At 54.3% G+C, this 27,543-nt stretch overlaps 2 protein-coding genes across 18 annotated transcripts in view; one reads left to right on the top strand and one right to left on the bottom strand.

Moving 5' to 3' along the window:
- Positions 1–27,190, bottom strand: part of ANGPTL2 (angiopoietin like 2) — a 33,776-nt gene extending 6,586 nt beyond the window's left edge. The window contains exons 1-2 of one of the 3 annotated variants that reach the window (XM_006154091.3): positions 26,731–27,190; positions 12,953–13,818 (exon numbers count right to left, since the gene is read on the bottom strand). In XM_006154091.3, coding sequence (XP_006154153.1) covers positions 12,953–13,769 — 817 coding nt within the window. In that variant the 5' untranslated portion in view covers positions 13,770–13,818; positions 26,731–27,190. Of the gene's footprint in view, positions 1–12,952; positions 13,819–14,244; positions 14,343–26,730 lie in introns of those variants that run through there. The other 2 variants (XM_006154092.3, XM_027774053.1) reach the window with 2 other exon arrangements.
- The window catches only part of RALGPS1 (Ral GEF with PH domain and SH3 binding motif 1), a 284,196-nt gene that overhangs the window by 167,337 nt on the left and 89,316 nt on the right, over positions 1–27,543 (top strand). The window lies entirely within an intron of this gene.

The raw sequence follows: 27,543 nt of genomic DNA, 5'->3' as shown, positions 1-27,543 counted from the left end.
AAAAGATTCCATCTAGTTCCTTCCATTAACTCCTACGTTTAGTCAACAACTATCTATTATGTCCCAGCCCCAGGGCATTCTGGGGGTGCTCCTAAGCCCAGGGCGGGGAGCTGACCTCACCAGCCCATCAGCCTGCATTCTCTGTGTGTGTGTACTCAGCCTTTCCGTGGAGGTCAGAGGTCCCCGGCTGCTGCGTGGGCTCAGAGCCCACGGGGAAGGTGCACAGGAAGGGCCTGGCATTTGGGCTTCGCTGCACATCCTGGCAGGCCGTCCTGGGGCCCCGTAGCACCAGGAGAAGGGCTGACAGTTATCACTTTCTTCATCCCCCAGAGAGAGGCTGCTCACCCATTTACCTTCTCTCCAGACCTAGTCCCCACAAGGGATGGAGCGGGGCCCCGAACTCCCCACTCCAAGCAGCAGGTGCAGCACCGGCCATCTGTGATTTCAGCTTTACTTTTGGCATTTCCATGGAAGGCTTTTTTTTTTTTTTCTTTCTTTCTTCTTAAAGCCCAGTATTTAAAAATGTTTAAGGGTCAGGGCCAGCAGGTGGCATGGAGATTAAGACCCTGGGTCTCACATGGCCTTTGCAGTGTGAGTCCTGGACCCAGCAGTTTGAGAACCACGACATGCACATGTGCATGTGTGCCCAAAATCGGGAGAGGAAAATGGAGGAGGTGGGATTGCGGTGTGGCCGCCCCCTCTAGGAGGTGATTTATCATTTTCTTCTCTCCCTCTCTCTCTGGTGAGTGCACATGCCCTATAGAAAAAAAAAAAGTTTTGGGGTTATAAGTCCCTTAAAGAATTAGCCAAGGGCCAGCCCGTGGAGCTGTTAAGACAGCTGGATCCCATGTGGCTGACTATAAGGTTTGAATGCAGACCCTGTGGCTTGAGAAGCTCACCATGTGTGTCCATGCACAAAATCCCAAAAGGAGGGAGAAATGGAGGTGAAAGGATTGTGGCGTGGCCATTCTGCAGGGAGGGACTGTCTCGCTTTCCCTCCCTCTCTGTCTCTCTGGTGGCGAGCACATGCGCCTCTGGAAAGTTAAATAAGAAGAATTTGGCAAAAGCTCGAGACCCTCTATTCAGAAAAATGCATAGATCCACATGATCCCATGTACAATTTCAGGAGGCAGATGGACCCCCAAGACCCAGGTTTGAGCTCTCAGTTCCAGAGAGTCCCGACTGGGGCAGAGTGATCATGGTAAAGTAGCAGTAATGGACGCGTACTAAGCCTTTCCTGTGTGCCTGGCCCCGTTCATGTCCTACCCTGACTTCCACAGCCAGTCCTCCCGACTCTCCTACAAGGGAGGTCGTCGTGTCCCCATTTTACAGATGAGGGAAACAAGCACAGGAATGTGAGGGGACACCCCGAAGTCACACGGCTGTCAGGGACAGAGGCAGTGCGTGTGCCCGGTGGTCTGAGTGGCCAGGAGCCCACACGCTAAGGCACCTCTTCCTTCTCCCCAGCCAGAGCGAGCTCCAAGGTAGGGAGTCCAGGCTGCTGTGTCCCTGGCCCCGTCTTTTGTCTTTGCCAGTCAGCCAGGCTAAAATTCAAGATGTACAGCTCTCCTTTCAAGGTGTTAAAACCTTTTAAATCTTTATTGATGATTGGTTCAGTGCTTTTTACAATACAAAACTTTCTCTTTTTCTTCCTAGGGAAAATCTGGTCATTCTTTAAGACTTTCCAGACTCATAGAGTCAGACTAAAATAGTCCAGAAGTCACCCAGCCATGGTGCTGTGCACTGCTAAGATGCTGTGCTTCTCAGGTTGGGACCACATGGGAGGCCCAGTTCAATTCCCAGTCCAACCCAAACCCTGTAATCCATACTGGGGGACTTGAGCAAGAGGCTCACAACATGGCAAGACCCTGTCTGTTTAAAGAAAAAAAAAAAAGGCATACAAGTATTTAGCATCTTTTTTTTTTTTACAAAAAAATCCCCACATGGGGACCAGCAGTTAGCATAATGGCTATGTCACTGGACTCCCATGTAGTCGACCATGGTTCGAGTCCCAGACCCAGTGACTTAAACTCACGCCAGGCGCATGTGCGTGCGTGCCCAAGATCCCAAGAGGAGAATGGAGGAGAAGGGATTGCAGCGTGATCATCCCCCCTGGGGGCTGATTTTTCACTTTCTGTCTCTCTGTCTCTCTTTCTGGTGAGCACACGCACCCTATAGCCAAAACTTCTCAAAAAAATAAAAATAAAAATAAATCCCTAGATGTCCCCTACATGTACTTTGTGTGACCCTCAGGACCCATCAGCTTCTACTAAGAATTGCATATCCGAATGGTTTTCCCTCAGACACCCTTAGTAGGACTCTATCTAATCTCCTTTCAAATAAATTCCCTTCTCATGCATTAAAGGCACCAGCGGTCCGAAACGTAAGTGATGGATGAAATTCAGAAAAATAGTTTGCGTTGAAAACTTGGCAGCAGTAAAATAATCAAGTAGCAGAAAATGGCAGCAGTAAGATTATCGCGTGGCTTCATTAAAATGGCTGAGTCAAAACATCCTGCTTTGGTGAGAAATCTACAACTGCAGACTATAAATAAGGCCATGACAAATCTACAGCTGTAACATATAAAGAAAGCCATGGCAGATCTGTAACTGTAACACAGAAGTAATGCAATGACAAATTGTAACTGTTGCATGTACATAACCGATGAGAGATCTACGACTGTACACATGAGTAAGGCGGTGCGGAGGGCCGGGCCAGGCGTCCTGGGTGGGATCCACGTTGAAGCCCGTCCCTAGGGGAGGACTCTGAACTCAGGAGCCTCGGAGCCCTGGGTCAGACTTTGGTGGCTTCAGTCACTCACAGTGAGACCTTGGGCAGGTCCCTCACTGAGCTGCAGTTTCTTCTTTTGTAAAACGAGACAGAACCTGGCTGTCCTGAGGACCACAGACACAAGAGCTGTGAGGATTCTCTCTTTTTCCCTAAGTTGTTCATCCCACTCTTCCCCCACACACACACATTATATTTGCGTTTGAATGTCTAAGACTAAAGATCAGATTATTTACTAATAGATGTGTTTCACAAGGCATATTTTAAGTCAGAATTTCAGTGGGGAAAGCCATGGAGATAGGTTGAAATGAACGGAGGCCTTTTTGTCAATGAAGCTAAATGTCAGTGCGCACTGGGCACAGCGCTCCTCTGGAAGAGTGCAGGGTGCCCAGGAGGTGTTTGACTTGGCTCTGCTTCTGAGAGGGCAGCTCTGCCTGGAGCTCCAGGCCAACAATAACTCGGCAGCACCTCGGCTCAGAGTGGAGCGGGTGCCCGACCTCGCCTCTATAAAGACCATATTTACACTCTCAGTGCTGTAGCCGGAATGTTCCATGCGGAGAGAAGGGCAGTGGCCACAGCCAAGGTGGGTCTGTGGTTCCCTAGAGAAGCTACGAGGTGTGGCCCACACATGGGATCCGGCGTCAGGAGGTGCTGGGGAGAAGGCACAGAGAAATGGGAAAACAGAGCATACGGGCCTCGGGCCCCGAACCCCAGTACCAAGCCCTGGTAAGAGTTGGAGGTGATCAGACTGGAGTGCCTAAATCCCCCCCTTGCCTCCTTCCTCTCTGGGGTCCCCGATTGAGGGATCAAGCCCCTGAGGAACACAGTCTCCCAGAAGACCGGGGGCACTTTATCCATGGCTGAGTCAGGGCTCTCTACTCGGGGCAGGGCCTCTCTGGTACTGCTGGGCCGGAGCCAGTAGCTAGGCTGGCCCGGACTAAGGTTCCTGCTCCCAGTCTCTCTCTGTGGGGCTGCCCGGCCTACCCACCCAAGCCTCAGTGGGAAAATGGACTTGGAAAATGTCTCAGTTATCAGTGTAGACCTTCGGACTTGGGGAATGTGACTCGTAAATGTCTGAGCAGGCTTTCCTTGAGGCCCGTGTGGCTGGGGGGTGGGAGGGATGCCCCTTCTCCCTGGCCTCCTCCGAGGAGTAGAACCCCTCCCAGCTGAGAGCTGGACTAGCCACATCCCGGCCAGCAGTCTGTCCCCTTAGCCCAGCGCCAAGTCTCAGGACTTGGCAACCTCAGGCCACCCAGGCGATCCTGTGCCCTGTGGGAGGTGTTCTGGGGATCCGCCCCATGCACATTTTAGCCCACGTGTGGGCACTGGGAAGAGACTTCTGTACTGGGACCGAGACACGCTCTGCTTTTGCAGGACAGTGTAGTGATTCTCGCTGACGGCCTGTCTCCAGAAAGCCTTCTCACCACTCCCTGAAACATGTATCTAACAGGAGAAATGAGCAGGTGTTGAAATTGGATCTGGAATGTCCTACAGATTAGTGTGCCCGAGTGTCAGGCACAGGGGCTGCTTAGGTACGTGTCCCATCCTGGCCAGCCTCTGGACTCCCTGGTCTCCCATGAGGGCAGGAGGGTGGTGGGGCTGAGGGGCAAGTCTACGTGTGATGCTTGAGTGTCATTTGGCAAAGTGATAAGGTGGTGTGGGCTGATCGCTAATCTCCAGCGCCCTGGGGTAGACCAGTCACCCAAACACCGGGAGAGCCCGTGTGCTCCCAGAGACCTCTCCAGTGCTTGCAGAGCCTCGGAGTTGACATTATGAATATCATTTCTGGCCATTCCAGGGAAAAAGTCCAAATGCCCATGCCCCCTCTTCAGGCCACCTCAGTCCTCAGAGAATGGGCACCATGCCTGGGGCCAGCGAGCTACTCAGGAGTTTATGAAAATCTCTGAGGCCTCAAACAAATTACTGACTCTAAATTATGTAAAGAAAGCTGCAAAATCAAGATTTATTAGTATATATTTAAATTTTTTGACAAGTGTAACATCTTGTCCAGTTCGTTAATTATGAAATTTGAGTCTGCATAAAAACATTATTACTTTGGAAAACAATTTGTAGGTTAGGTTTTTCTCACTTCCCAAGAATTTTTGAACATGCCTTATGTTTGCAGAGAAATCAGAGCTAACTATAAATTAAATGTTCTTGGCAAATAATTTCAAAAGCAAAATTATGAAAATCCTCTCAAGATTGTGACAGTAAAAACTGTATTAGGTGTGTAAGAAGGGTGTGTTCAAGATACTCGGTGGACCGAGGCCTCCAAGGATGAGCTGAGGGCCAGGAAGGGCTCGAAGGGGGCCTGCTTCTGCCTGCGGGGCCCTGCCTGCCATCGTGTACTGCTCCCAGTGGACACGCTCGGAAGCCTCGGGCCCACTCAGGTCTCCGTCAGTGCAGTTGGGCAGAAGGAACGGGCTTTACAGCTCTTAGAGCAGGTGTGGTTAGACCGGAAGGTGCTATGGTCCTATCTGTGCACAGGTAAGCTGTGAGCAGCTCCCTTGGCCCTTGGGGCTCCCGGGGACACTGGCAGATGGCACGCGAGGTGGTGTGAGTGAGGGAGGTCACTGGAGGCTCCCCGGTACGCCGGTGCCATGGCCAGGGTGCTCTCAGTTCAGAGCATGGGGGAGCATCAGGGGAGAGTGGGCCGGACCGCGGTTGCAGCATGCGGATTCTGGACAGGTGGTAGTCCAGTGGCTGGCCAACCTGTCCACAGTAACTCAAGGACAAAGGTCAGCTTCACTGGCTGTTTCTTAAAGAACCCCCAGCAGCTTCTATGTGCTCACAAACTCCTCTTTATACTCCTTTCTGTAATTTTCCTGAGGCCCAACCGCAAGCCAATTGGTATGTAATTTCTGGTCTCATGTCCTTTATCTCTTCCTGAAATGGGACGTCTGCCTGGATCCAAGCCTGGTCTTTATGTTTTTTTGCCAATATAGGCAATGGCTCTTACAGCATATCAGCAAGGCGTTTAGCCCCCCTCGTCACTTCCCCCAGGAAGCCTTTCCCCGCCCCCAGAAGAGCTACCTTAGCCTGCTCAGGGTTTCCAAATGTCCTATATATTTTTCTACTGGAATAGAGTAAGCATGATGATGACCACGTATCCGGAGCCTGTCACTACCAGGTGCCGTCCGCACTGTTTCATCTCACCCTCACAAGCTCCTGCAGTGCTCAGAGACCACAGGGATGCAAAACAGAGGGTCTGGAATTAGAACTCAGGGCTACCATCTAAGTCCAGGCTTATTCTGCACTGTGCTGTGGTTATCAGACCACCTTAGGATTGCTGGGGGTCAGCACCCCCTTGGACCATGGGCTCTTTGGGGCCCAGGGCCTTCTCGGGGGCAGGGAGTGTGCGTGTCACTGTGATTTCCATCTCCAACCTTCTCACCTCCCCGAGCTGCTCCCCCTTCATCGTCCCCATTCTGTTCCTCCCAGCTGAGACCCAGTAATAAGTCCATCTGGAAATAGAGACCCACAGCAGATGATAATCAGCATGCATCCAAGCCCTGGCACACCACACCTGTCTGGTGGGGTGCTGTCGGGAGTTTGTGGGTGGGGATATGTTTGGGCAGTGCCAGTGGGTTGGATTTTCTGTCCTTTGGGGCATTACTTTAGACACCACCTAGGAGACTTAATTTTTTTTTAAAGAGATTTTTTTTTTTGCTCCAGGGTACATGCACTCACTAGATAGACAGACAGAAAGTGAGAAATCACCCTCCAAGGGGGATGGCCATACCTCAGTCCCTTCTCCTCCATCACCCTCTTGGGATTTGGGACACACACGCACACGCACCCAGTGTGAGTTTTACGCCACCGGGTCTGAAATGCGAACCATGGTCAGCTACAGGGAGCCCAGTGACATAACCATTACACAATCTGCTGGTGCCAATACTTAATTTCAACACTTAGACATTTAAAAAATAAAATCGAACTCGTCTTTTAAATGAAGGTTTTCTTAGTAAAATTTTTCTCTGTATGTGCAGTAATTTGAACTTAAGTTGTTGTATTCCAAAAATATCGATTAAGGGGAAAGTCACTCACTAAAGATGGAGGAGGCGGAGGAGGGGGAGGATAGGTATTGCAGAACTCCCCCAGGTCCTGTAGCTTCATTAGCTCATCTTGAGATGCCATCAGGCTCTTTTCCACAGCGTCTTTATCTGGATTCTCCCCAGAGAGAGGTGAGGCTGAGGCAGCAGTGACAGCCTGGACGAGGGGCGGGACGTCCCAGTGTTTCCCTAAGCAGGCCTCCACGGTCCACCCTTCATCAGTGTGGACGGAAACCCCTGGAAGTACGCTTCTTTATTTTGACTACCGTGAACCACCCACCGAGCCGGATAAACCCACCCAACTTTGTTTTAGGCTCTCCATAGTATGATGCTAACTTAATTCTGGGTTCTTTATTTATATTATTATTTTTTTTTGGCGGCATCTCAGGATTACAATACATAAATGCACCACCAGTCAGCACCACATCTGCACTGGCCACAGACGCCTGAGCTCCAGGATTTTCTAGATTACTTTCAGTTTGCCAAGTGCCAAATTCCTGGGATTCCCAGGCCACCAGATGCCAGATCGCCAGACTTTTTGCAGTACCAAATTGATAGTTGGTCTCCTGTGGCTGGAAATACCCTGAGCATCCAGGTGAATGTCTTCCTTGGAAAACAGCCTGAGGGCCAGAGGGATGGCTTCCCATCACACTCGAAAGGCTCTCTGAGATCAGAGGGTGACAAAGAAAAGGCAAAGCAAGGAGAAGATGACCCGTCTGGAAGGCGCTTCTGGGCCTCTTCCTTCAGTGGCTTTTGTCAGGGAGAAGCTGGCGCAGCGTACTCTAACGTCTCCCTGGATTACGTGGTTGGTAATGGATTTGTGAATCTTATGTTACTTAGCAAAACCGTTTTAGCAAAAGCAACCATGGTACGGGGGAAACCGCGTACTCCGGAGGCCGGAGGCGTGGCCAGGCCTTCCCTCAGCTTCTGCTGACCTTGGAGGCTGAGCGCGTGGTAGCCGGGTCAGTCGCCCTCACCCGTCACCGTCGCTACACCCCATGCTTCTCTAGCTGCCCACGGGGCTTCAGGCCTAGAAGCCCGGTCAGCAGGGGTGGGTCCTGCACAGGGGACAGTACCTCCAGACCAGGGTCGACATTTGCTTGGTCTCCAGAAGGAATGGATGGCATGGGGTCATCCCGTTCTCTGTGTTGGGAACCACAGCCTCGCACACATTCCCCACCTCACAGGGCGGGGTAAAACCGGAGGAAATCCCTCTAGGACAACACTCTTGCACAGGGTGTCCCGCCCTCCCAGCTGGGACTACACGCCGAGAGGGGTTGGTTTCCCCTGCATCCACTTTCAGGGAAGCCACCTAGCGCAGCCCCAGGAGGAGCCCATCTGCTGAATTTCATTTATTTAGAGCTGATATTTAAGGATACTGGGCCTTTAGGAGACATGCTAAGAGGGTGTGTCCAGGTCGATTAAAACGAGATTCACCTGCAGCTTCAGCCCGTGATCGGAGCCAGGCACGTGCTGTGTTTTCTGTTAGGAGCCTGCTAGGCCGGGGTGGGTGTGCCAGGACGGCGGTGGGTTTGCCGTGATGCTGCTCCGTATTACCACGGCCGCCAGTGACCTGGCAACAGGCTCACCAGCTCCGTGTCCAGAGCGGCTTCTCAGGGGCTGCTTGGAACCGGGTGCTATGAGGTGGCAGTGGGGGACAGGTCCCCGGCAGCTGGGCTGGAGCAGGCAGTCACTGAGTGACTCTCCACCAGTCCTCTCCAGCCTTCCAGGGACACATGCAGTACCCCAGAGCGGCTGAGACAGACCTGGGTTTGGGCGTTGGCTGAGCCACTCCCTAGCTGTGTGATCTTGGCTAGGTTACTTGACCTCTCTGAGCTCAGCACTGTGAAAGTTGTAAGTCCAGGACTAGTCCTCAGCTCTGCCACCAAGAGGCTCTGTGAGGGGGACATGATAAGGGCTCAGAGAGGCCCCAGTAGTTCTTATATTTTATGATCCTATGGCCCCTTCTTCATCGGTTCTAAAACAAATGGAGCTGGTTGTATCTCTTGCTCATGAGAGAAAACTGCCCGAAATGCCCATTCCGTCTGGGTTTTAGAGACCCATTTCCAGAGAGGCCCCACTGTGGCCGCTGGTGGCAGCTCTGCCTTTTCTCCCCGACAGTCTCTAGGTGGGACGCCATGGCCGGAGACAGGTGTGTGCACGCACCTGCTGGGTGAGCTGAGGAGTGGCCCGGACCTCCCAGAGCCGTGCCAGGGGAAGCCCAGCGCTAAGGACGGGCCCGGCCTCTCCTGTGCCTCTTAGAGAATGACTTGCCGCCTTCCTCCTTAGCAGCACAGGGACAGGGCCAGGTCTCACCACTCACATTACCCTACCCGAAATGTCCCCAGGTCTGGCCAGACCTGAGAGAGACCAGACAAAGCCCAGGTGAGAAGCCGGGAAGCCAGGGGCCTGTGCCTCTTCACGCAAACTTTTGGGGACCCGGCCTGGCCTGGCCCAGCCTGGTACTGCCTCTCTGGGGCTGGAGAGTGCGGCTTCAGATAAGCGGTCACACTCCTTTAGGCTGCTGGGGACGGACACGCTGGGGGCTGAGTGGCCCAGACAATGTGAAAAGAGCAAAAGTCTCTGAGTGGCCGAAGCTGCCGAGGCGCAGGTGCAAATGTGTTTCAGGCTGAGCCGTGTCCCTGGAACAAAGACTCCATGGGGCAAGAGCACAGAAGAGGGTTTGTCTTCCAGAACCTGCCTGAGTTCTCAGAACAGGCCTGATAAGAGCTCTCTGCTGATTGGCCAGGCCAGCGGGGCTATAGACAGAGAGACCACCTGCCATTTCCTCTCGGTTTGGTCCAACACCAAGAAAGGCAGGCCCTCCCCAGCCACTGTCCTCCCAGGCTCTGCCCATCCAGCTGCCACAGCTGGGTGTGCAGTCCTGGCTCACTATGCCTTGGGTCCGAGCTCAGTGGTGAGTGAGTCGCAAGGACTCTACTAACGATTGAGTAATAAGGTTAGGGAGGCTGTGCATTAATAAGTGTAAGCTATGGTACATTAATAAGTGTGTAAGCTATGCTGCGTTAATAGGTGTGTAAGCTATGGTGCGTTAATAGGTGTGTAAGCTATGCTGCGTTAATAAGTGTGTAAGCTATGCTGCGTTAATAAGTGTGTAAGCTATGCTGCGTTAATAGGTGTGTAAGCTATGCTGCGTTAATAGGTGTGTAAGCTATGCTGCGTTAATAAGTGTGTAAGCTATGCTGTGTTAATAAGTGTGTAAGCTATGTTGCGTTAATAAGTGTGTAAGCTATGGCACATTCAAGCTCTCTGTTCCCGCCTCTGCTGGTGAGCTTCCTCGAGTGGGAGGGAGAATTTGAGGTGCCTGTAGGAGCCTTGGAAACAAACAGCCTTAGGCTCCTCCAAGTTGGGGTTCAGGACCATTGGCAATGCCAAGAGTGCCCTGAATCTTTGCACAGATTCATCTTAATTGGGGAGTCCTACTTCCCAGTTCTACCTGGTAAACCCTTACAATCCTTCGAGATGTTGGGACCAGCAGATGGCATAATGGTAATATTGGTGGACTCCCACCTAGCCAACTTTGGTTCGAGTCCTGGACCAAGCAGCTTAAAATTCACACCAGGTACATGTGTGTGTGTGCCCAAAATCCTGAGAGGAGAATGGAAGAGAAGGGGTTACAGTGTGGCCATTCCCCAGGGGGGTGATTTCTTGCTTTCTGTCTTTCTGTCTCTCCCTGAGCACAGGCATCCTATAGCAAAAAAGTCTGTCTCTCTAAAAAAAAAAAAAGAAAACAAAAACAAAAAGATATCACACAGAAGTCCCCACCTCTGTCCACCCTTCCCTTCCCTCCAGGCAGACTTAGGACACCTCAGTGTCCCCCAGCCCCTCATCCTCCCCTCTGAGGGACACTTAGTGTATGGGGTATCACCACAGTGACAGACAGCCCAGTTTTCACTGCATTCGGGTACTGTGTCGGGATGGCCCCATAAATTCTCACAGTGTTCTGGAACTTTCAGCATTGACAGATTCTGCCTCCCAGAAAAAATCTTTGTCAGACTTGCTGCGCTGACTAGGGGGAGGGAGGGCCATGGGTATTGGATGGATCCTAGGTGGATCCATGCACCTGCCACCTTCCCACACTGAGTTCCTAGAGAGGGGACCCCACAGTTTTCACCTGCTCCCCCAAGTCCAGTGCTATGACCAGCACAGATAGGGGCTCACCTGACGTTGGCTGCACTGCGTGGCAATATTACGTGCTCGGCTACCCTGACTTTGCACAGCAAACCCAGTGAGGTTCTGGCTTGTCCCCATTTGACAGAGGAGACCACCGAGGCTCAGAGGAGTTAAGGCACTTCTTCGTGAGCAAACAGCTAACAAGAGGTGGAGCCTGGATGCACACCCGGCCCTGATTCTTACACTATGTGTCTGCTAGCTTGGTTCAAGCTCAGGAACATCCTGAAGTTGTTGAGTTAGAAACCAAAGATAATTGGGCAAGATGAGGGCTGTTGGGTAACCACTGGGACCAGCCCGACTCACACGAGCCAGGATTAGAGCGGCGTTCAGCAGAACCCTTGTTCGGTGCCCCAGGGCACTTCTCACCCCGTGGGCATTCTGTCAGGGAGCAGTAACACACTCCGCCTGCCCTTGCGGGGCCTCTGATTTAAAACAGACGTGTCTACAGATGGACCAGTCATTAGCCGTAGAAGGCCAGGGCTAAAAAAGGGATTGTTTATTTACTTCGATCTGCTTCCTTCAAGATGAAGAGCCCGAGATCAAAGGAGACTCGCGGCTTACCATGGCCCAGCGCTGTGCTAACACCTTTCTCCAGTCCTTCATTGCATAGAAATGCCCACTGGGGATAAGTCGTCCTAATGCCACCTGAGGCACTCTCTATTCCCGGTCGACATATGAGGAGACTGAGGTTCCAAGGGACAGGGTGACTTGGCTAAAGTTCCAGCTAATCGGCCGAGGAACCGGGATTTGGTATTGGTCAGTCTGCTGCAGAACACCTGTTCCGAGCCCCCACCTAGGCCAGCTCTTTCCTTCGAGGTGCTGGGGCCGTTCTGCCCTTGTCTTTCACACTGCCACCCTTCCACACTCAGGTTCAGCCCCTCTCTGGAGTTAGTAAGAAGCTGCTCTTCCCGGGACTGGCAGTTATTTTTCAATGTGTGAAATGAGTGTAAAACTGGGTGTTTTCAGTAAAAATATCTCCCTGCTTATAAAAAGTGGCACCAAAAGCGCTGACTTAGAGTAGACATGTGCTTAGATTTTGCCAAGATGAGTCTCGTTCCCACGTGGCAGCCCCTTTGAAGGCTAGAGAGTGTCCCGGATGCACGAGGGCTTGAGCTCTGGGGCTGGGCTCATGCCTGCTCCTCCCAGGAGTGAGGAGTTCAAGTCCTCGAGCACGGAGGAGTCAGGTGAAAAGGCCCGAATTCAAAGGCAGCCTGATTTGAAAGTCTAAGAAGTTCCCCAAACTGTCTGTAAGGAGCTGTGGGGGTTAATTATGTGATACACACAAGAATGCCCAGTGCTAGGATCTTGGTTAGGCTTCAAAACCTGCCAGCATGACCCATGTCTCCTCCATATGGTATTCTGACAAGGACCATATTTTAAGATGAACCCTGTATTTGAGGATAGATGGAGGTGTCATCCAAAACTCCAGACAGCAGCAGACTCTAGGAAACATGGGGGCTTTAGGAAGTGCTCCTTCCCATCCCCAGCCCTACCGTGCATTTATTATTACTATTATTCTGATAACACTTCTCCTTTGGCCTGTGAGCATTTACAGAATGCCAGCTCTATGCCAGGCCTGCCACACGAGCTTGCAGGGAAGATGGCATAGCTGCCAACACAGAGCACCTCATGCAGAGCCTGGAAACGACAGGCAGTGGGGTCTTCCCTATCAAACGCCAGAGAATGTCTCTTCTGAGACTCTCTGATTCCTGGATCCACCTTCAACCGTTGACTTAAGGAATGTGGTCCCCTGCTCGCCCCACTGGCATGGCTTGGCCCATGGGATGGCTGGAGGATCATGCAAGTCTTTTGGCTCAGGTTCAACTGGCTGTGGCTTTTCCCCATGCGTGGTCACAGCCAAGAGAAGCCTGGCACCTGGCTCAGAAACCCACATGGAACGGGGTCCCGGAAGGACTTACCCGATGGCTTGTCTGTAGAGGACGGGAGGCTGGTGAGGGTAGGCATGGTGGGCAGAGGGGGTGGCAGCACCTTCAGGTTCTGGTCACTCTGGATCTCGTTGGTGGAGATCTGGTTGATGATGCGGTTGTAGGTGGGCGACTGGTAGACCCGAGGCGGGGCTGCAGGGGGCGGCTGGGGGACGGGCCTGGCGGCGGGCACCCTCTGGCAGTGCTCCTCGAGCTGCGCAATGATCTCTGACTGGTTGTGGGCCAGCGTGGCCAGGTGCTGGTACTTGTACTCCAGGTCCTTGTACTTGCTGGCCAGCTGCAGCATGTCGGCCGTCTGGTTGAGGATCCTGTTCTCCAGCTGGGACAGCTCCAGCGCGTTGTCGCGCTTGCGGATGATCTCGTGCAGGAGCTGCATGTAGAGCTGCGTGACGCGCGAGTTCATGTTGCGGCTCTCCTTGCGCAGCAGCTTCACCTCACTCACGATGCCGCCGTCCACCTCCACCAGCTGCTGCAGCGTCTCGATCTGCCGCTTCTGCTTCAGCAGCTCGTTGTTGAGCAGCTCCAGCTCCTGCTTGTGCACTCGGTTCTCCAGGAGCACCTCGGGCTCCTTGGAGTTGACGCAGATGGCGCCCGTGACCCGTTGCTGCGGCACAATGAAGGTGTAGGTGCACTTGTCCGGGGACTCGCCCGCCCGCTTGTACCTGTTTAGGTAAATGAACTCTCTCGGGGAGCCCTCCTCGGCGCCCTCAAAACCATCTTCCTGGCCTGCAGCAGCTCCCATCGCAGCCACCAGTCCCAGCCACCAGCACGTCACGCACAGGGACCTCATGGTCCTTGCAAAATGGTGGTTGTTGTTTGTGAGCAGAATGTATGAAAGCCTGAAAGTAAACAGAGAATCGGTGACAGTGCCATCCGTGACCCCAGCCTTCTCCCCAGCAAAGTTGTCCCAGCGTGCGGCTCCCAGAGGCCATGTTCTACTCTCCTGGTGACAGAGAAGAGGGTGGCCATCCTAGAAGCAACAGGAGACAGGCTCCAGCAGGGAAAAGAAGAGGGAGGGGCCCAGGTTGTGGGGAGGTAGGAGCCATGGCCCTGCACTACGGAGTCAACTCCAGCACCCATAGCCCTCTTGCCGAGCTCCTGGCCCAGCAGACACTGGAGCAGCATGGAGCTGGGAGGGGGAGGCAGAGAGAGTCCAGTTTCCCTTCTCCCCTGCCTCAGATGCCTCAGACCATTCATTCTCTTCATTCCACACTTGCGCCCCACGAATGTTCCTGTCCCTGTGGTGTGTTGCAGTTCTGCCTGACCTCCACTGCTGGACTCTGCCTCATGTGGCCAGGTACGGAGCCGATTCAGCCCTGCTCCCCTAGGACGCTCCACTAGCAGGCCGTTGGCAGGGACGTGGTAACTGAATGAATTGCTCCACACGCTATGGAATGCATGTGGTTTGTAGCAGACGACGATAATGGATGTGTCTGGTCACGTGGCCCTGGCCTGTGTTAGCCAAGCTACAGAGCCCAAACAGGAACAAACAACTGAGCTCTTCTAAATCCAAATATTTGCAGCAGCCGGTGACTGCACGGTCCCGATCACTGCAACGTGATTAAATCAGACGGGAGCCAGACACAGACACGTGGCTCCAGCTTTGCTTCAGTTCTATTCTTAGACATTCATCCCTTCACAGGAAGTCCACTGGACACCTCCAGCATGCCGGGCAGAGTGCTGGCTGCAGGAGACATAGCTGCAGAGGGGACAGAGCCAGCGCCTGCCCTCACGGGGCTTCCGCACCGTGGGGCTGCGAAGCAGAAGCAGCACGTGCTTTATATAAGGGTATAGTGCGGGGGCTGACCGAATCAGAGAGTCCGGAATGCTCCCCTGAGAAAGCGACCTCTGCGCTGACCCTGGAGGGATGAGTCGGAGTTCGGCAGGCCGAGAGGGAGGAGAGGATGTGCACCAGAGCCTCCCCGCGCCCACGCGGGGCACCGCGCCAGCAGGCCGCCCTGCCTCTCCTGCATCACGTTTTCCCTGCAGTCATGCTGTTATTTATCTCTACTTAAAGAAGACCCTCTCTTGACCTCACATCCTCTCGTAGCTACTGTTCCATTTCTCTGTTCCCCTTTTTTGCAGAGCCCTCTTAAGAGTTGCCTCCACGTGCCATTTTCAGAAAGTGTCTCTCTTCCCATTTTCTCTTGCACCCATGCACATCCCCGCTGGCGTCCTCCCCTCCTACGCCGGGTGTTCTGAACAGGGTTTCCAGTGGCCTTCATCTGCCAGATCGCACGGCTAGTGCCTGGTGCCTGTTACTATTCCGCCTCTCGGTACCAGGACACAGTTGATGACTGCCTTGGTATCTTCCTCTCCAGACACCACCCTTTCCTCCTGTCTACTGGCTGTTCCTCCTCAGCCTCCTTGGTGGGTTCCTCCTCCTCACGATCCTGTCCTTTTGCTGTGGGGGCCCTGAGCTCAGTTTCCCTTGGCAATCTGGTCCAGTCCTGTGGCTTCGGTACCTGCAAGCACTGACCACACCCACGTGTCTTCCTCCAGCCTGGACCTCTACCCTGACTCCTGGCTCATACATCCACCGCCTCTTTACCATTTCCGCTTGACAGGAACAAACAAGTAGGATCTCAACAGGCATCTCGGTCTTCACTCACCCAGACATCCTATGTCCCCCGTACTCCTATCCCAGCCTCCCATTCCAGTTTTTCCTGTATTAGCAAACAGCAGTTCTCCTCTAGTTTCTCAGGCCACAACTGTAAAGTAATCCTCTCCTCCTTTCTTTCATGCCCTACTGCTGGTACACCACCAAATTATGATAGCAATATCACAGAAATATTCCTGGAATCCTACCACTTCTGCCCACCTGCCCGACCACCACCCCAGGCAGCCTACCCTCACCCTGTGCCTGGACTGTTGCAGTAGTCTCCTGACTGGTCTCCCTGGCCTGCCCTTGCCGGTGCTTCAGTCCAAGTGATTCTTTTTAAAAAGTTAGATCAGGTAGCCCTTTCACTCGAAACCCTCCTTATCACCATCAGATCTGTGAGGGACTTCAAAAAGTTCATGAAAGGAAAGAAATTAACTAAAACGTGAGTTTATTTTGTGCAAATGATGTCAAAATCCATGTAGTTTTCTTTAAGGTTATGCATTTCCGTGAACTTTTCAAAGAGCCCTGTCTACTGTCTCCCTACTCCTGTCTTGAATATGCGCCCTGTGAGGGCAGGAGGGTTATCTGTGCTGTCACTGCCCCACCTCCTGTGCCCATAACACGGTCTGGCATACATAGGAGCTCAGTGAGTATTTGCTGATGGAATGCAAAGGCACAGCCACCAGCAGTTGCCATGCAGTGGAGTGTGGTGCAGAGGGACGTAAGCGGCTGGGAGCCAAGACACGTGCCTGCCTGAGCGGTGGGAGCTGCAGGCAGGAGGGCCACGTGTCACGGTCCTCAGTAACGGTCACGGTGTGCAGCTGCCGAGAGCCTACTGCGCACGTGGCCCTGTGCTCAACAAGCTGCCGGTGTGTTCTACTTTCCTATATTTTCACAATGTCTTTTATTTTTTAAAAAAAGAATTATTTATTAATTGTATCTGTTATTATTATTTTTTAATTTGACCAGAGAGAGAGAGAAAGTGAACATGAAAAAGCAAGCCGCCAGGTCTGAGACTTGAACCATGGTCGCCATGTGAAAGTCCATTGCCTTAACCACCATACCATCTGCCGGCTCCCACGATGTCCTTTTAAAGTAGAGACTGTTGTTATTCCCATTTTAGGAACTGAGACTTATAGACACTAAGTGACTTGACCAAGATCAGAGAGACAGAAAGTGACAGAACCAAGACTCAGTTTGGTTTGATGGACTCAAGTCTTTAAACTCTAAATTGACTACATAGAAATGTGCTTGACCTAGTGTTTAGGGACTTTTTTTTTTTTTGAGAGAGAGAGATTTTTGCTATAGGGCATGTACACTTGCTAGAGAGCAGAGAGACAGAAGCGAGGAATCACCCCCAGGGGGGATGACCACACTGCAGTCCCTTCTCCAGTCATCTCTCTGGATTTTGGGTGTGCACACACACCCCTGGCATGAGTTTTAAGCCACCAGGTCTGGGACTCGAACCGCAGTCGATGTAACCATTATGCCATCTCCTGGTCCCTAGTGATTTTTTAAAAAAGTATTAGCACCGCCATTTCTGTTAATGTATTCTATTAACCTGTGCCAAAATAATGACCAGTTTTGCCCTCCCTTGTCCCCTTTGGTGACTTTGGTGAGCACCCTGGTCAGAGCTCTGGCTTTTGCCAGCCAGGGGCTGTTACAGACACACCCTAAGGTCAGGGCCATGCTGAGCTGTTTCCCTCTACATGACAAAGCCCAAGCCTAGTTCGCTGGCCAGCTCAGGCCTTCCCAGCCAGGCAGAGAAAGGTGTTCCAGAACTTCTGGTTTGAGTTCTGCTAGGAAGTAGGGCTGCAGTGACGTAGGTGGAAACCAGGCTGAGTTTGGAAGTGTTTGCTGGTTTCCAACAGGCTTTGGCCCTCCTGGGCTGGCGGCCACGCCCACCCCAGAACAAAGAGGAGGAGCTGCCCTTCAGGCTAGGGTGGGCCTGCCCAGGCTCTGCCTTCCACAGGTGAGCCTGCCCCAGCTGGTGACGAACACCTCTCTGTGCTGGGGCAGCACCGGCCTCCACCGACCGTTGCCAGGGCCAAGAAACTGCTAGAGGCCCAGGGAAACAACCTAGCTCCAGAAAAGGGTTGGTTTCCAAACCTTTCCATGCTTCCAGACTTAAGAGGACTGCACTGTTTATCGCTGAGTTCTGTCCCCTCCCAAGTGTGGCCTCTCTTGACGCCCCAGCAGAGCTCCTGCCATTGAACTTGAGCATCTCCTGCGAAACAAGGTAATCCAACCTACCTTGCACACTAGGTCAGCAAAATGGAGTGCTCAGAACTGCAGGTTAGGATAACACGGTAGCCATTCGAGAACAGGAGAACAGCACGCTGGCAGCAGGCCTGACTGCGAAGTGCCGCGTGTGGGCCGGGCAGGGCGTCAAGCACTTTTACCATCTCCCTGAGTCCTCACAGTCACCCATGGGGGTTTACCACCGTCCCCACTTCACAGGAAACTTGATCCATGTCCCAGAGCTTGCTCTGACCAAGCCCTGGCCTGCCTGCCAGCCCGGAAGCAGCCCGCTGGTTAGCCCGGGCCCTGGCTCTGGTATCCTCAGCATCTCACCTGGTGCCGGCACTGGGTGGGAGGGGGAGACACAGCTCTTCCTGGACCGTGATGTCTTTAAAGGGCATTTCTGGCCATCGTTACATTAAGAGTAACACACCTGACAACTAACACTCGCACTGGCTGCGTGTCCTCGAGGCCCTTCGTGTGCACACTATCTCACTGAAGTTAGAATTATACCCATCTTGAGGGTGAGGAACTGAAGTTCGGAAAGGGGACAGCTGACTGGCTCGGGATCACAGTGCCGGTTGCGGGGCCAGTCGGTTCCAGGTCTCGCCGTGACCTCGCCGTGGGGCCTGGCCTTCGCGTTGACGTGGAGCCCGCTGAGTAACAGGAAGGAAGGGAAGGGACAGACCTTGTGGCGGGTGCCTGGAGTACACATGCCAGGTAACCCAGCGGGCTGGAGTCCCTCCGTTTGACCAATGGAGACCCAGACGGGCTGTGGCTGGCTCACGAGCACACCGCAGATAAGAGCCCGCGCTGAGCGAGCCCCGGACTCAGGTCAGCCCTACCCTGCCCGTGCCGTCATTTATTTCCCTTAGATTCCGACCTCCCCGCCACAACCCGCCCATATTTTTGCTAGTTTGGCAGTTCTTAATGGGCAATAATGAGTTTGTTTACTTTTGCTCTCTTGATATTTATTCAACTAATTGCATCCAAAGAGAAATCCCCCCAGCATTCCAGCCCTCCTAGGCCTGGAGAAGAACTCAACTCCAATCAAAGCGATGCTCCTCAGTTTCTTCCTATGACCAACAAAGAAAAGCAAATCCAACTGTTTTCCTTGGCTTCAAAATTAAAATCAAAACGATTCTTGAAATTGCTTTTCCACATTGTATTGTGAGGAGTTTCCATTATGTACGGGTTTTCTTCCCCACAAGTCAGGCTGGTGTGGCTGTGCCACGTGATGGCCTTTGCATGCTGGGAGGTAGCCTCCCCAGGGCTTGGGTCTCACCCAGGCTCCAGTGGGCTGCTGGGGAGTGTCCCTGCGTGGCCTGGCACGGTGGGGCCACACACCGTGTGTCCACATCCCTCCTCACACCGTGGTGCTGCAGCCAAGGCGTGGGGCCACTTGTGGGAAGAGTGGTCATTTTCATCAAGTAGAGCTGTGTATCCTGCACCGTGGTAGCAGCTGCAGCCTGGTGTACTCTCTTGAATGTTCACCCCAAAGCTTAGGAATGAGAAAAGTTTAAATGATAAAAATAATATCTATAGGGTCAGCAGGTGGCATGGACATTAAGGTGGCAGGATCCCATATGGCCGACTGCAACCCAGTAGCCTGAAAAACACCAGGAGCATGTGCCTGTGTGTCCAGAATCCCGAGAGGAGAACGGGGAAGGAACTGCAGCATGGCCATCCCCGGGGTGATTTCTCATTTTTCTTCTGTCTGTCTGTCTGTCTCCAGTGAGTGCATGAGCCCTATAGCAAACAAATAAGATAATAACTCTAGCCGACCGTCAGCAAGGCCCAGCACTTCGTATACACTATCTCCCTGGGAGGGCGGCCCTGCGATTTCAGGGCTGCCACGCATAGTGGCCCCAGCTGTGCACTGTGCAACTCCAGGTACACAACACACATTCTTCATCTTGGTAGTTTTGTATGTGTATATGTCAGCAATTTTCCAATTCCCACAAAGATGCTTTACAGGCTAATAGTCAGGCTGACAATTATCTCCACCTGCAGGTGAGGAAACTCTTGAGATTTGAAGACCAGGAGTCAGTCACCCAAATCACCAAATTAATAAGTAGCAGAGTCAGCTCCAGAACCCCCAGATATACCTCAGAATGTACCATGCTATGATGTGGAGAAACCAAAGTGCCAAAGTGGCAGGAAACCCCAAAGAGACTGTTCTCTGACCCTCCATGCAGGAGCAGGGCAGGAACGCTCTTGGCATCCCAAGGAATGCAGACCCCAGAGCAGCCTTCAAACTCACTTCCTCTCTAGGGAGTTGTTTCGGCTCCTACTACACAGTAGTCTGTGAGAAGACCCCGCCCTCCCCAGCCAGCCCTGCTCATCCATCTGTCATCATGGACGAAGGCTACATATGGGTCCAGGCCAGAGGGGGCGTCCCAGCACCTCCGGAGGCCTGTGAGGTGGGCCTCCGCCTAGGTGGCGAGGGAATCCAGAGCCGCTCTCTGACCCGGAGACAGGCCCCTGAGGTCTGGGTGCTGGGAAGCTAGAAACTTAAGCTGTGCTCCAGTCCTGGGTGTGAGTCAAGGTTGGCGAATCAGCCTCAGGACACAAAGAGGCTGGTGAAGACTCCAGGGTTGACCAGCAGTTGTTCCTACCAAAGCTGGCCGGAATGCTTGGGGTGCTGGTAGGTGGTACTCAGAGGATTACTAATCCAGGATGTGGGAGGGACCCAGATGAAGAAAAAGCCCCAGAGGCCCAGTCGGCCACTTGACCAATCGTGTTGAAAGTAGCAGCTGTCATTTGTTGTAAAGTCGCCGTGTGTCCAGCCGCACTCTGGCTCGCTGGCCTTTCAAACCCTGTCAGTAAGCAGAGGGCCCTGCATCCTGCTTGGTCCCCACCGAGGCCTGTTGTCTTATGCAATTACAAACAGCACCGTCTTTCACTCTCAGTGTCCTGATTGGGCTCCAAACTGCTCGGTCTCCTTACTTAGAGAGATCGTATGCATTTGGCACCAGAGGAAACCTCAGACTCGTTAGGTCTCTTGCCCAAGGTCACTTGGAGTAAATACCAGGACCAGGATTTAGCTATCAACCACCAGGCCAAGCCTTCACTTCCATCAAGATTGTCTCTGCAACCAATATGAATAAAAGGTGCTTGTTTGTTTGTTTGCTTAGCGGCTAGGATACAAATTACTTCTTAGTCACTATTGAGCAAACAGGTAGGCATGGCTTCCAGGTCAGCACAAGGGTGAGTTTTGTTAGATGTTAGAAAGAGCCTCTTGAGCATGAGGTGGTGAGACCCCAGAATGGGCATCTGGGATGAGCGGTGGCATCCTCACCTTAGGAAACCTGAAGAAGGGACTGTGCACCATTTGTCCTGGGTGATTCACTACCAGCCTTGAGGCCAGGGAGGGAGTGTCCTGATCTCCAACTGCCTCCCCTCCCCGCCTAGGATCCTGTGAATCATTTCCCACCAGAAGGCAGTGTGGGCACCCAAGGAGTCTGGAGCCAGTTGTCAAGGCCTGCCAGCTCAGCTGTCCTAAGACCTTCAAATGGGCCCGTTGTCCAGCGCTCCAGCCTTCCATCGCCCAGGAGGTCTTCGGGCTTCCCATCCAACCAGCCATTGTGTGCAGCTGTGGTCTGCTTGTGGGGACACACAGATGGGCACAGAGAGGCAGCTAGTCTAGGATCAGACGGATTTGCCTGGAGGAGTGGCCTCGGGGGCTGATCTGCCTGGTGCCCTGGAGTCCCGTGCTCCTGCCACTGGTGAGTTGCTGGCTCCGGGGAGGGGCTGAGTTCATGGAAGAGGAGGGTTGTGGTCACACTGTGAGATCATAGGCAAGAAGGGATGTGGTTAGGCAGTGGGGAGCCGGTCGCCTTTGCCAGGGGGACAAGGATCCTGCTGTTACTTTTCCACGGTGCATTATTTGGGAACCATTTTGAGATTCCCCCAAAGTCTGCGCGCTGAGTCCTCTGTGCCAGGAGCCTCGGCCAGCAGAGCGGAGGCGGGACGCATCTGCAGAAGCCATCTCAGAGTCCGGCTTCCGAGTTGGCTGCTGCATTTCCGGCAGTGCCTGGTGAGCTCTGGAGCCCTGGCACAGGGGAGCCTCAGATGAGAGGGAAAACTCAGGGCCGGGTGGATGGCACTGCCGCAGGGAGGCTTCCTGGGAAAGCTGGGCCTCATTCGAGCTGCACTGCTGGACGAGGCTGAGAGGCTGGCACCAGAACCACTGCAGCCGGTTGGGATGGACGGGTCTCTTGGGCACTGGACAGGCACCTTTTGTGCCTACTCACTGATCCCAGCAGCTCTGTGAGGCAAGGGCTATGAGCATCCCCATCTTATAGACGAGCAAAGGGGGAAGGGACAAAGTCACTCGTCCAGGAGGCTCGGAGCTTCCAACTGGGGGCATGGTCTTGGAACCAGATTTCTCTCCTCGGGAGGCAGATTTCTTACCCACACAGTCCTATCTGGCCTCCTGCTCTGTCCCCTGAAGTCCACACTGCACGCAGCTCCAGGGCTGTCTTTCTGAAACTCACATCTGCCTAAAACCAGAGCCTGCGTGCTCACGCCTCCCTGCCCTGGCGCACGTGGGGCGTTTTCCTCCATGCCCTGCCTGATGCCTGCCTGTCTTCCTTTCTAAGCCGACTTCACTAGCCACCTCTCCTGACGCCATCGGTTCACAGCGCCCACCTTCTCCCTCCTCCAGCTCAAAAGAGCAGCTGCGGCTGCCTCTATCCCAGACCCCAAAACTCGTGTACTCAGCTGGGTACACCACCCCCAAACCCCATGCACAGCGAATTTCTGGAGAACGGGGTCAGGGAAGATTCCTCTCTGAACACTCAGGACCCAGAATGGCACTAGCTTACTAAACAGAGATTCAGAATTTCATTCACTCTACGTCTTTCTGAGCATTTCCCTTGTGCTAGCCTCTGAACAGGAGGCTGGAGATAGAGCAGCAACAGGCGGGCGGGGTCCCTGCCCTCGGAGGCCCACAGCGGTAGGCGAGGCAGAGAGCAGTGCTCACGCTGCAGGGGATCAGCTCCCTGACAGGTACCTGATCCAGCCAGGGCAGGGTGGGCAGGGGACCTTGGCTGACGCAGGGGATGCTGTGGGACCCTGAGGGCGAGAGGCCTGGGTCTGCGGCTTGCTGCCTTGATTGGCTGATTCAGTACAGAGATGTCCTCTCTGCCCTGCCCTGTGGGTGCCGGCGCCTCATCATACTAAGACAGGGTTTCCCTGGGAGGCTGGGGCAGGACCACTTCGGGCAGGGCTTTCAATGCTCCTGGAACAGGGCAGGTCCTTGGGCATCTCTTGGAGATAAGAACAGGGTTTTGGTTCCTTCCGGCACTAGTCTCAGGCCTGTAGAGTGAGGGCTGAGGCTCTGGGGCTGCTGGCCCCATGGGCCGATTTTACCAGAGAATAGACCTGACACAATAGCTCGATTGTGAGAGGCCTGGCTCCCCCCACCCAACACTTGAACAGTCCTGTGATCAGACTGTCTCACAATTGATGCGGACATGTAACGGGGCCGTCATAATGCTTTCTGCTCTAACCCCACACCCTGCTGTTACTAAATTAGTCATATATGGCTTACGGTCCCCGTGCAGGGAACCAACCCCAGGAGGGGGCTTCTGACATGACCTACGTGTCACCACAAAGTCCAGGCTGCCTGTAGCTGAATAACCCTTCTATTTGTGATGTTTCATATAAATTCACAAAAAAAAGAGACCCTATTCAGTGAATCGGTTCTTTCTTGAGATTTTTGCAGTGGCTGTCCAGGATGGGCGTGAGCTGGGGTAGAATGTGCAGGTCTGGGTTTGCATCCTTGCTTTAGGCCCTTTAGTGGAGAGACCTCGGGAGACTACTGCACCCTGAGCCTCAGACTCTATGTCTACAAAACGGACACAGCACCACCCATCTCAGGGACCAACTTGGCTCCACGTGCCTCCTCTTTGTGACTCTCCACAGCCGTGCGCATGGGCACGTGTGTGCATGAGTCTGTGATGTCACCGTCTGCCTCATCCTGCTGGGCTGAGAGCTCTACGAAGCAGAGCCCCTTTCCCTCTGCCTGCGTCAGTCCAGAGTGCCCCGGTCGCCAAGCTGACTCAGAGAGAGGCAGACGCCAAATGTGCCTGCCTCGGGCAGGGCTGCCGTGCGGTGTTCTGTTGCAGCTCTCGGCTGCCGTCTCCCTGAGTGTCCTCAGGACTTGCTCGGGTGTAGCCCAGTCCACAGTGAGGACCTGAGCTTTGGGTCTGGCCCAGGGAGTCTCCAAGTGAGGATGCGAAGATGCACAAGTGGCATCTCAGTCACACAGAGCAGTGCTTCCCCAAGGCTCTGCCTCCACTGGGCTGGTCCTGAGTCCTGCGGTGCTGATGTGGGGAGAGTGTCGCAGACACCCAGGCAGCCTGGCTTGGAATGCCAAGCGCTACCTCCCACCGGCCACCCTCCAGCAGGTGGGTGCATTACCGGGTCCAGCTCGTCTGCAAGGGGGCAGCAAGGCTGCCTGTCTGTCTCAGAGGACTTCCTTGAAGAGCGAATGATGCCTCGAAGGTGGGCGAGCACGTGCTTTCCAGATGGGGGCAGTGCACATTCTGTCCGACAGCAACCAGAGCAGGCGTGGCTGCTGGCAGCACTGGGCAGGGACCGGTGGCCGGTCAGGAGAGGGGAGTTGAGCACCTTGAACAAGGCACGGTGTGAGATGGAGGAAGACATGGACCATAGAGCCAGACAGACCTAAGTTTAAGTCCCACTTAATCACTTAATGTGCGACCTTGCAAGTTAACCTCTCTGAGTCTTCGTCTTCCCATCTGCAAGGTGGATGCCAAAACAAGAGCCCACCTCCTAGAGCTGTGGTCAGGATGAAGTGAAATAACGTACGTGCCTAGCTGAGCCTGTGGGTGCTTCGTAAATCACCATGGGGCAGAGGGGTAGTGAGGAGCCGCTCACTGCCCCGCCTGTGAGCCTGCAGCGATACCATGTAGTCCCTCCAGCCAGGTGCCGTGCACGCTCTCAAGACCTGCAGCCCTGGTGAATAGAAACATGCATGGCACCTGGTCCAGGAGGGCGCTCACTGCATGGTGTAACCAGTCACGTTTCCATTACTTGGTCTGTGAGTCCGTCAGTGCCTCTGCCGGAGCTACCCCATGGGCAGTGAGAGCGAGGAAACACCCACTTCCCCAGCCCCAGACGCCTTGTGCTAGAGAAGGAAATATTTAACACCAGCCTTCAGGATGCTTCTAAGAGCCCAGGGAGCCCCCAACGTGTGTGCCCAACTTTCAAATATCAGAAATTGCCTGCACACTTCCTCAGTGTGGGCTTCTGGGATGTGGACATGACACAGCCTCAACCCCACCTTCCAGATGTGAGGACCCTCTCAGGCTCCCGGAAGCCCCTCCAGTGTAGACAGTGGTACTGGGCACAGCGTGGTCTCTGCCTTGTGGGATTTTTGGAAAACCTTGGCCGGGTATGTTCAGAACCCCCGGGAAAGAATCGGGATCTCTGCTCACCCCTCTGTGTGGTTCTGAGAATCCTGACTGATGTTCTCTGAGGGTCTTAGGTCCCCAGGCACTGTGCTAAGGCCCATGATTACATGAACTCCTCCTGGAAAGCAGAAATGTGGTTCCAAGCGGCTTTGGAGCCACGCCACTGGGCTTGAGCCCTGGTGCCAGCACTTACAAGCCATGCGGTCCGGGGCACCTCACCTAACCTCTGCCTCAGTCTCCCCACCTGCACAGGGATTGGCAACAGTACCTGCGTCATGGGGCGGCTCTAAGGATTCTGTGGTTGATAAGCGAGCATTGGTCACTAACAGATGGGCCGTTACCACCCCAGGCCGTGGAGACAAGCACTGAGGTTTAGAAGGGCTGGCTCTTCTGCCAGAGCCACTTGGCCAGTGAGAAGAGCAGAACTGGAAGCCAACTCATGAGCACTACCCTACTCTGCCCCCACTTGGAAAAACGTATGTGGGGAGCATCTGGCCAGCTTCAGAAGCACGTTCTCAACTCTCCCCAGAGCCCGGGTGAAAGGAGATCGTTCTCTGAGTAACCGAACTGGCCTCTGGGAGCGCTCGTAATCCCACAGCAGGGCGATAGCTGACCCATGACACACATCACAGGGAGAGGGAAGGATCAGTGAAGAATTCCTGTTGGAAATGTTATCTAATGCCGAGTGCTTTCAAGGGAGCCTGCGCTCTCGCCGCGCCGTGGTGCCAGGAAAGCCCATCTCCCCGCATTTCTTGCCACGTCTAGCTGATTGAAGACCTGGGGTACCCTCTAGTGCTCAGAGGGATCCGGCATCCACAGGCATAGAGGGAAGGTCAGGGCAGCACTTTTCCCCAAGTCACAGTGGCAGAAACCTCTTGGTGACATGTCCCTTCCTGCACTGGACGCCTCAACTCCTCTCCTCGCCAGCTGGAGGGACTGCCTGGCTCCAGGGAACTTTCTGAGCAAGGGCTCCCGGCTGCCTTAGGACAGTTTGCTTTTGCTTTTGCCTCTGCGAACTTTTTAGCTGGTGCATAGGAACCCAGAGCTCAAAATTGACTTCCCAAGTCTCGGGCTACCCTGGCCGCCTGAGATTCCAGTCCACTGCTCCCTCAACACACACCTACACACGTGCAGTTGTCCACGGCTGCTGAGCTGTGCCCCGAGAGCCTCCTGCTCGCACCCCAAAGGCTCTTTGTCTGAAGGAGGAGAATGGGGCTTACTGATGCAGTCCTCAGACTCCCAGCCAAGGTCTTGTGCCCCCAAACCCCACCCCCTGCCCGGTGTCCCCAGGTCCTGCCCCAGCAGATGCCTTGTCAGGCTCCAGTAAAAGCAGGAGACCCCATCTATGGGATTCAGCTGCACACACCCCCTGGCTGGAGGGTCAGGGTTCTTGAAGCCCCAGTCACAGGACTAGCTGCTGCCTCTCACCCCTGCCCCTTACTGCCCCAGGGCTGGCCTCTTACCTCTGCCCTCCTTTTTGACTTGCGGGGCAGCTCCTCACATGCCTCACCTCGGCCGTCAGCGGGTCAGTCTGTCCATGGCCTCCAGAGGGTCCGGAGGCTCAGTCTGCACTGGCTGCCGAGCCCTGCCTCCCTGGGCTCACCGGCTCTGCCTCTGCTGCAGGGCTCCGGCCGGGACCGGGATGGGGCGGGCCGGGTCCTGCTCGGGCCGCTCACAACCTGCACCTCTCACTCGCAGTAGGGCGGGTGGGAGGCTGCCTGGGTGCCATGCTCTGCAGTGCGGGGGCTTGGCAGCAGCACTCAGGGCTCAGGGTCCAGCCTCAGGCCAGCTGCAGCAGCCTCATTTGAACTCCCAACTCCTTTGTGGAGCCTTTACATGCCGCCAGAGGAAGCTGTGAGCACAGCCTGACCCTGGTTGGCTGCAGGCGCTTCTCTCCACCCACCAGTGCAAGAGGATCCCCCAGGCCCCAGAGAGGCTCCGGGCCTGCCCTCAGCCCCAGACAGGGGCGGGCCGCCCGGTGATGTCACATTAGCTCCGGCCCCAGCTGGCCCGGCCCCTCCCGTCCGCCCTCTGCTTTGGCGGCCTTGGCGCGGCCCCCTCCTTCCTTGGCAGGAGCAGCCCAGCCAGCTCTGCTCCCCAAAGCCCAGGCAGCTCCCAGCGCGCTGAGCTGTGGCTTTCCCCTTGACTCAGGTGCTGGGTTTCAGTCTGCTCCGCAGTGCAGGCAGCCGGTGACCTAGCAGCGGGGAATTGGGGCGTCCCCCTTCCTGGGCTCACAGTGCTGCTCACTGCCCCACAGCGCCCCAGGCCAGCAGGCA

This window comes from Tupaia chinensis, unplaced genomic scaffold, assembly GCF_000334495.1.
Source record: "Tupaia chinensis unplaced genomic scaffold, TupChi_1.0 Scaffold000394_1, whole genome shotgun sequence".
NCBI lineage: Eukaryota > Metazoa > Chordata > Mammalia > Scandentia > Tupaiidae > Tupaia > Tupaia belangeri.
This window is presented reverse-complemented; position numbering and strand designations above follow the sequence as displayed.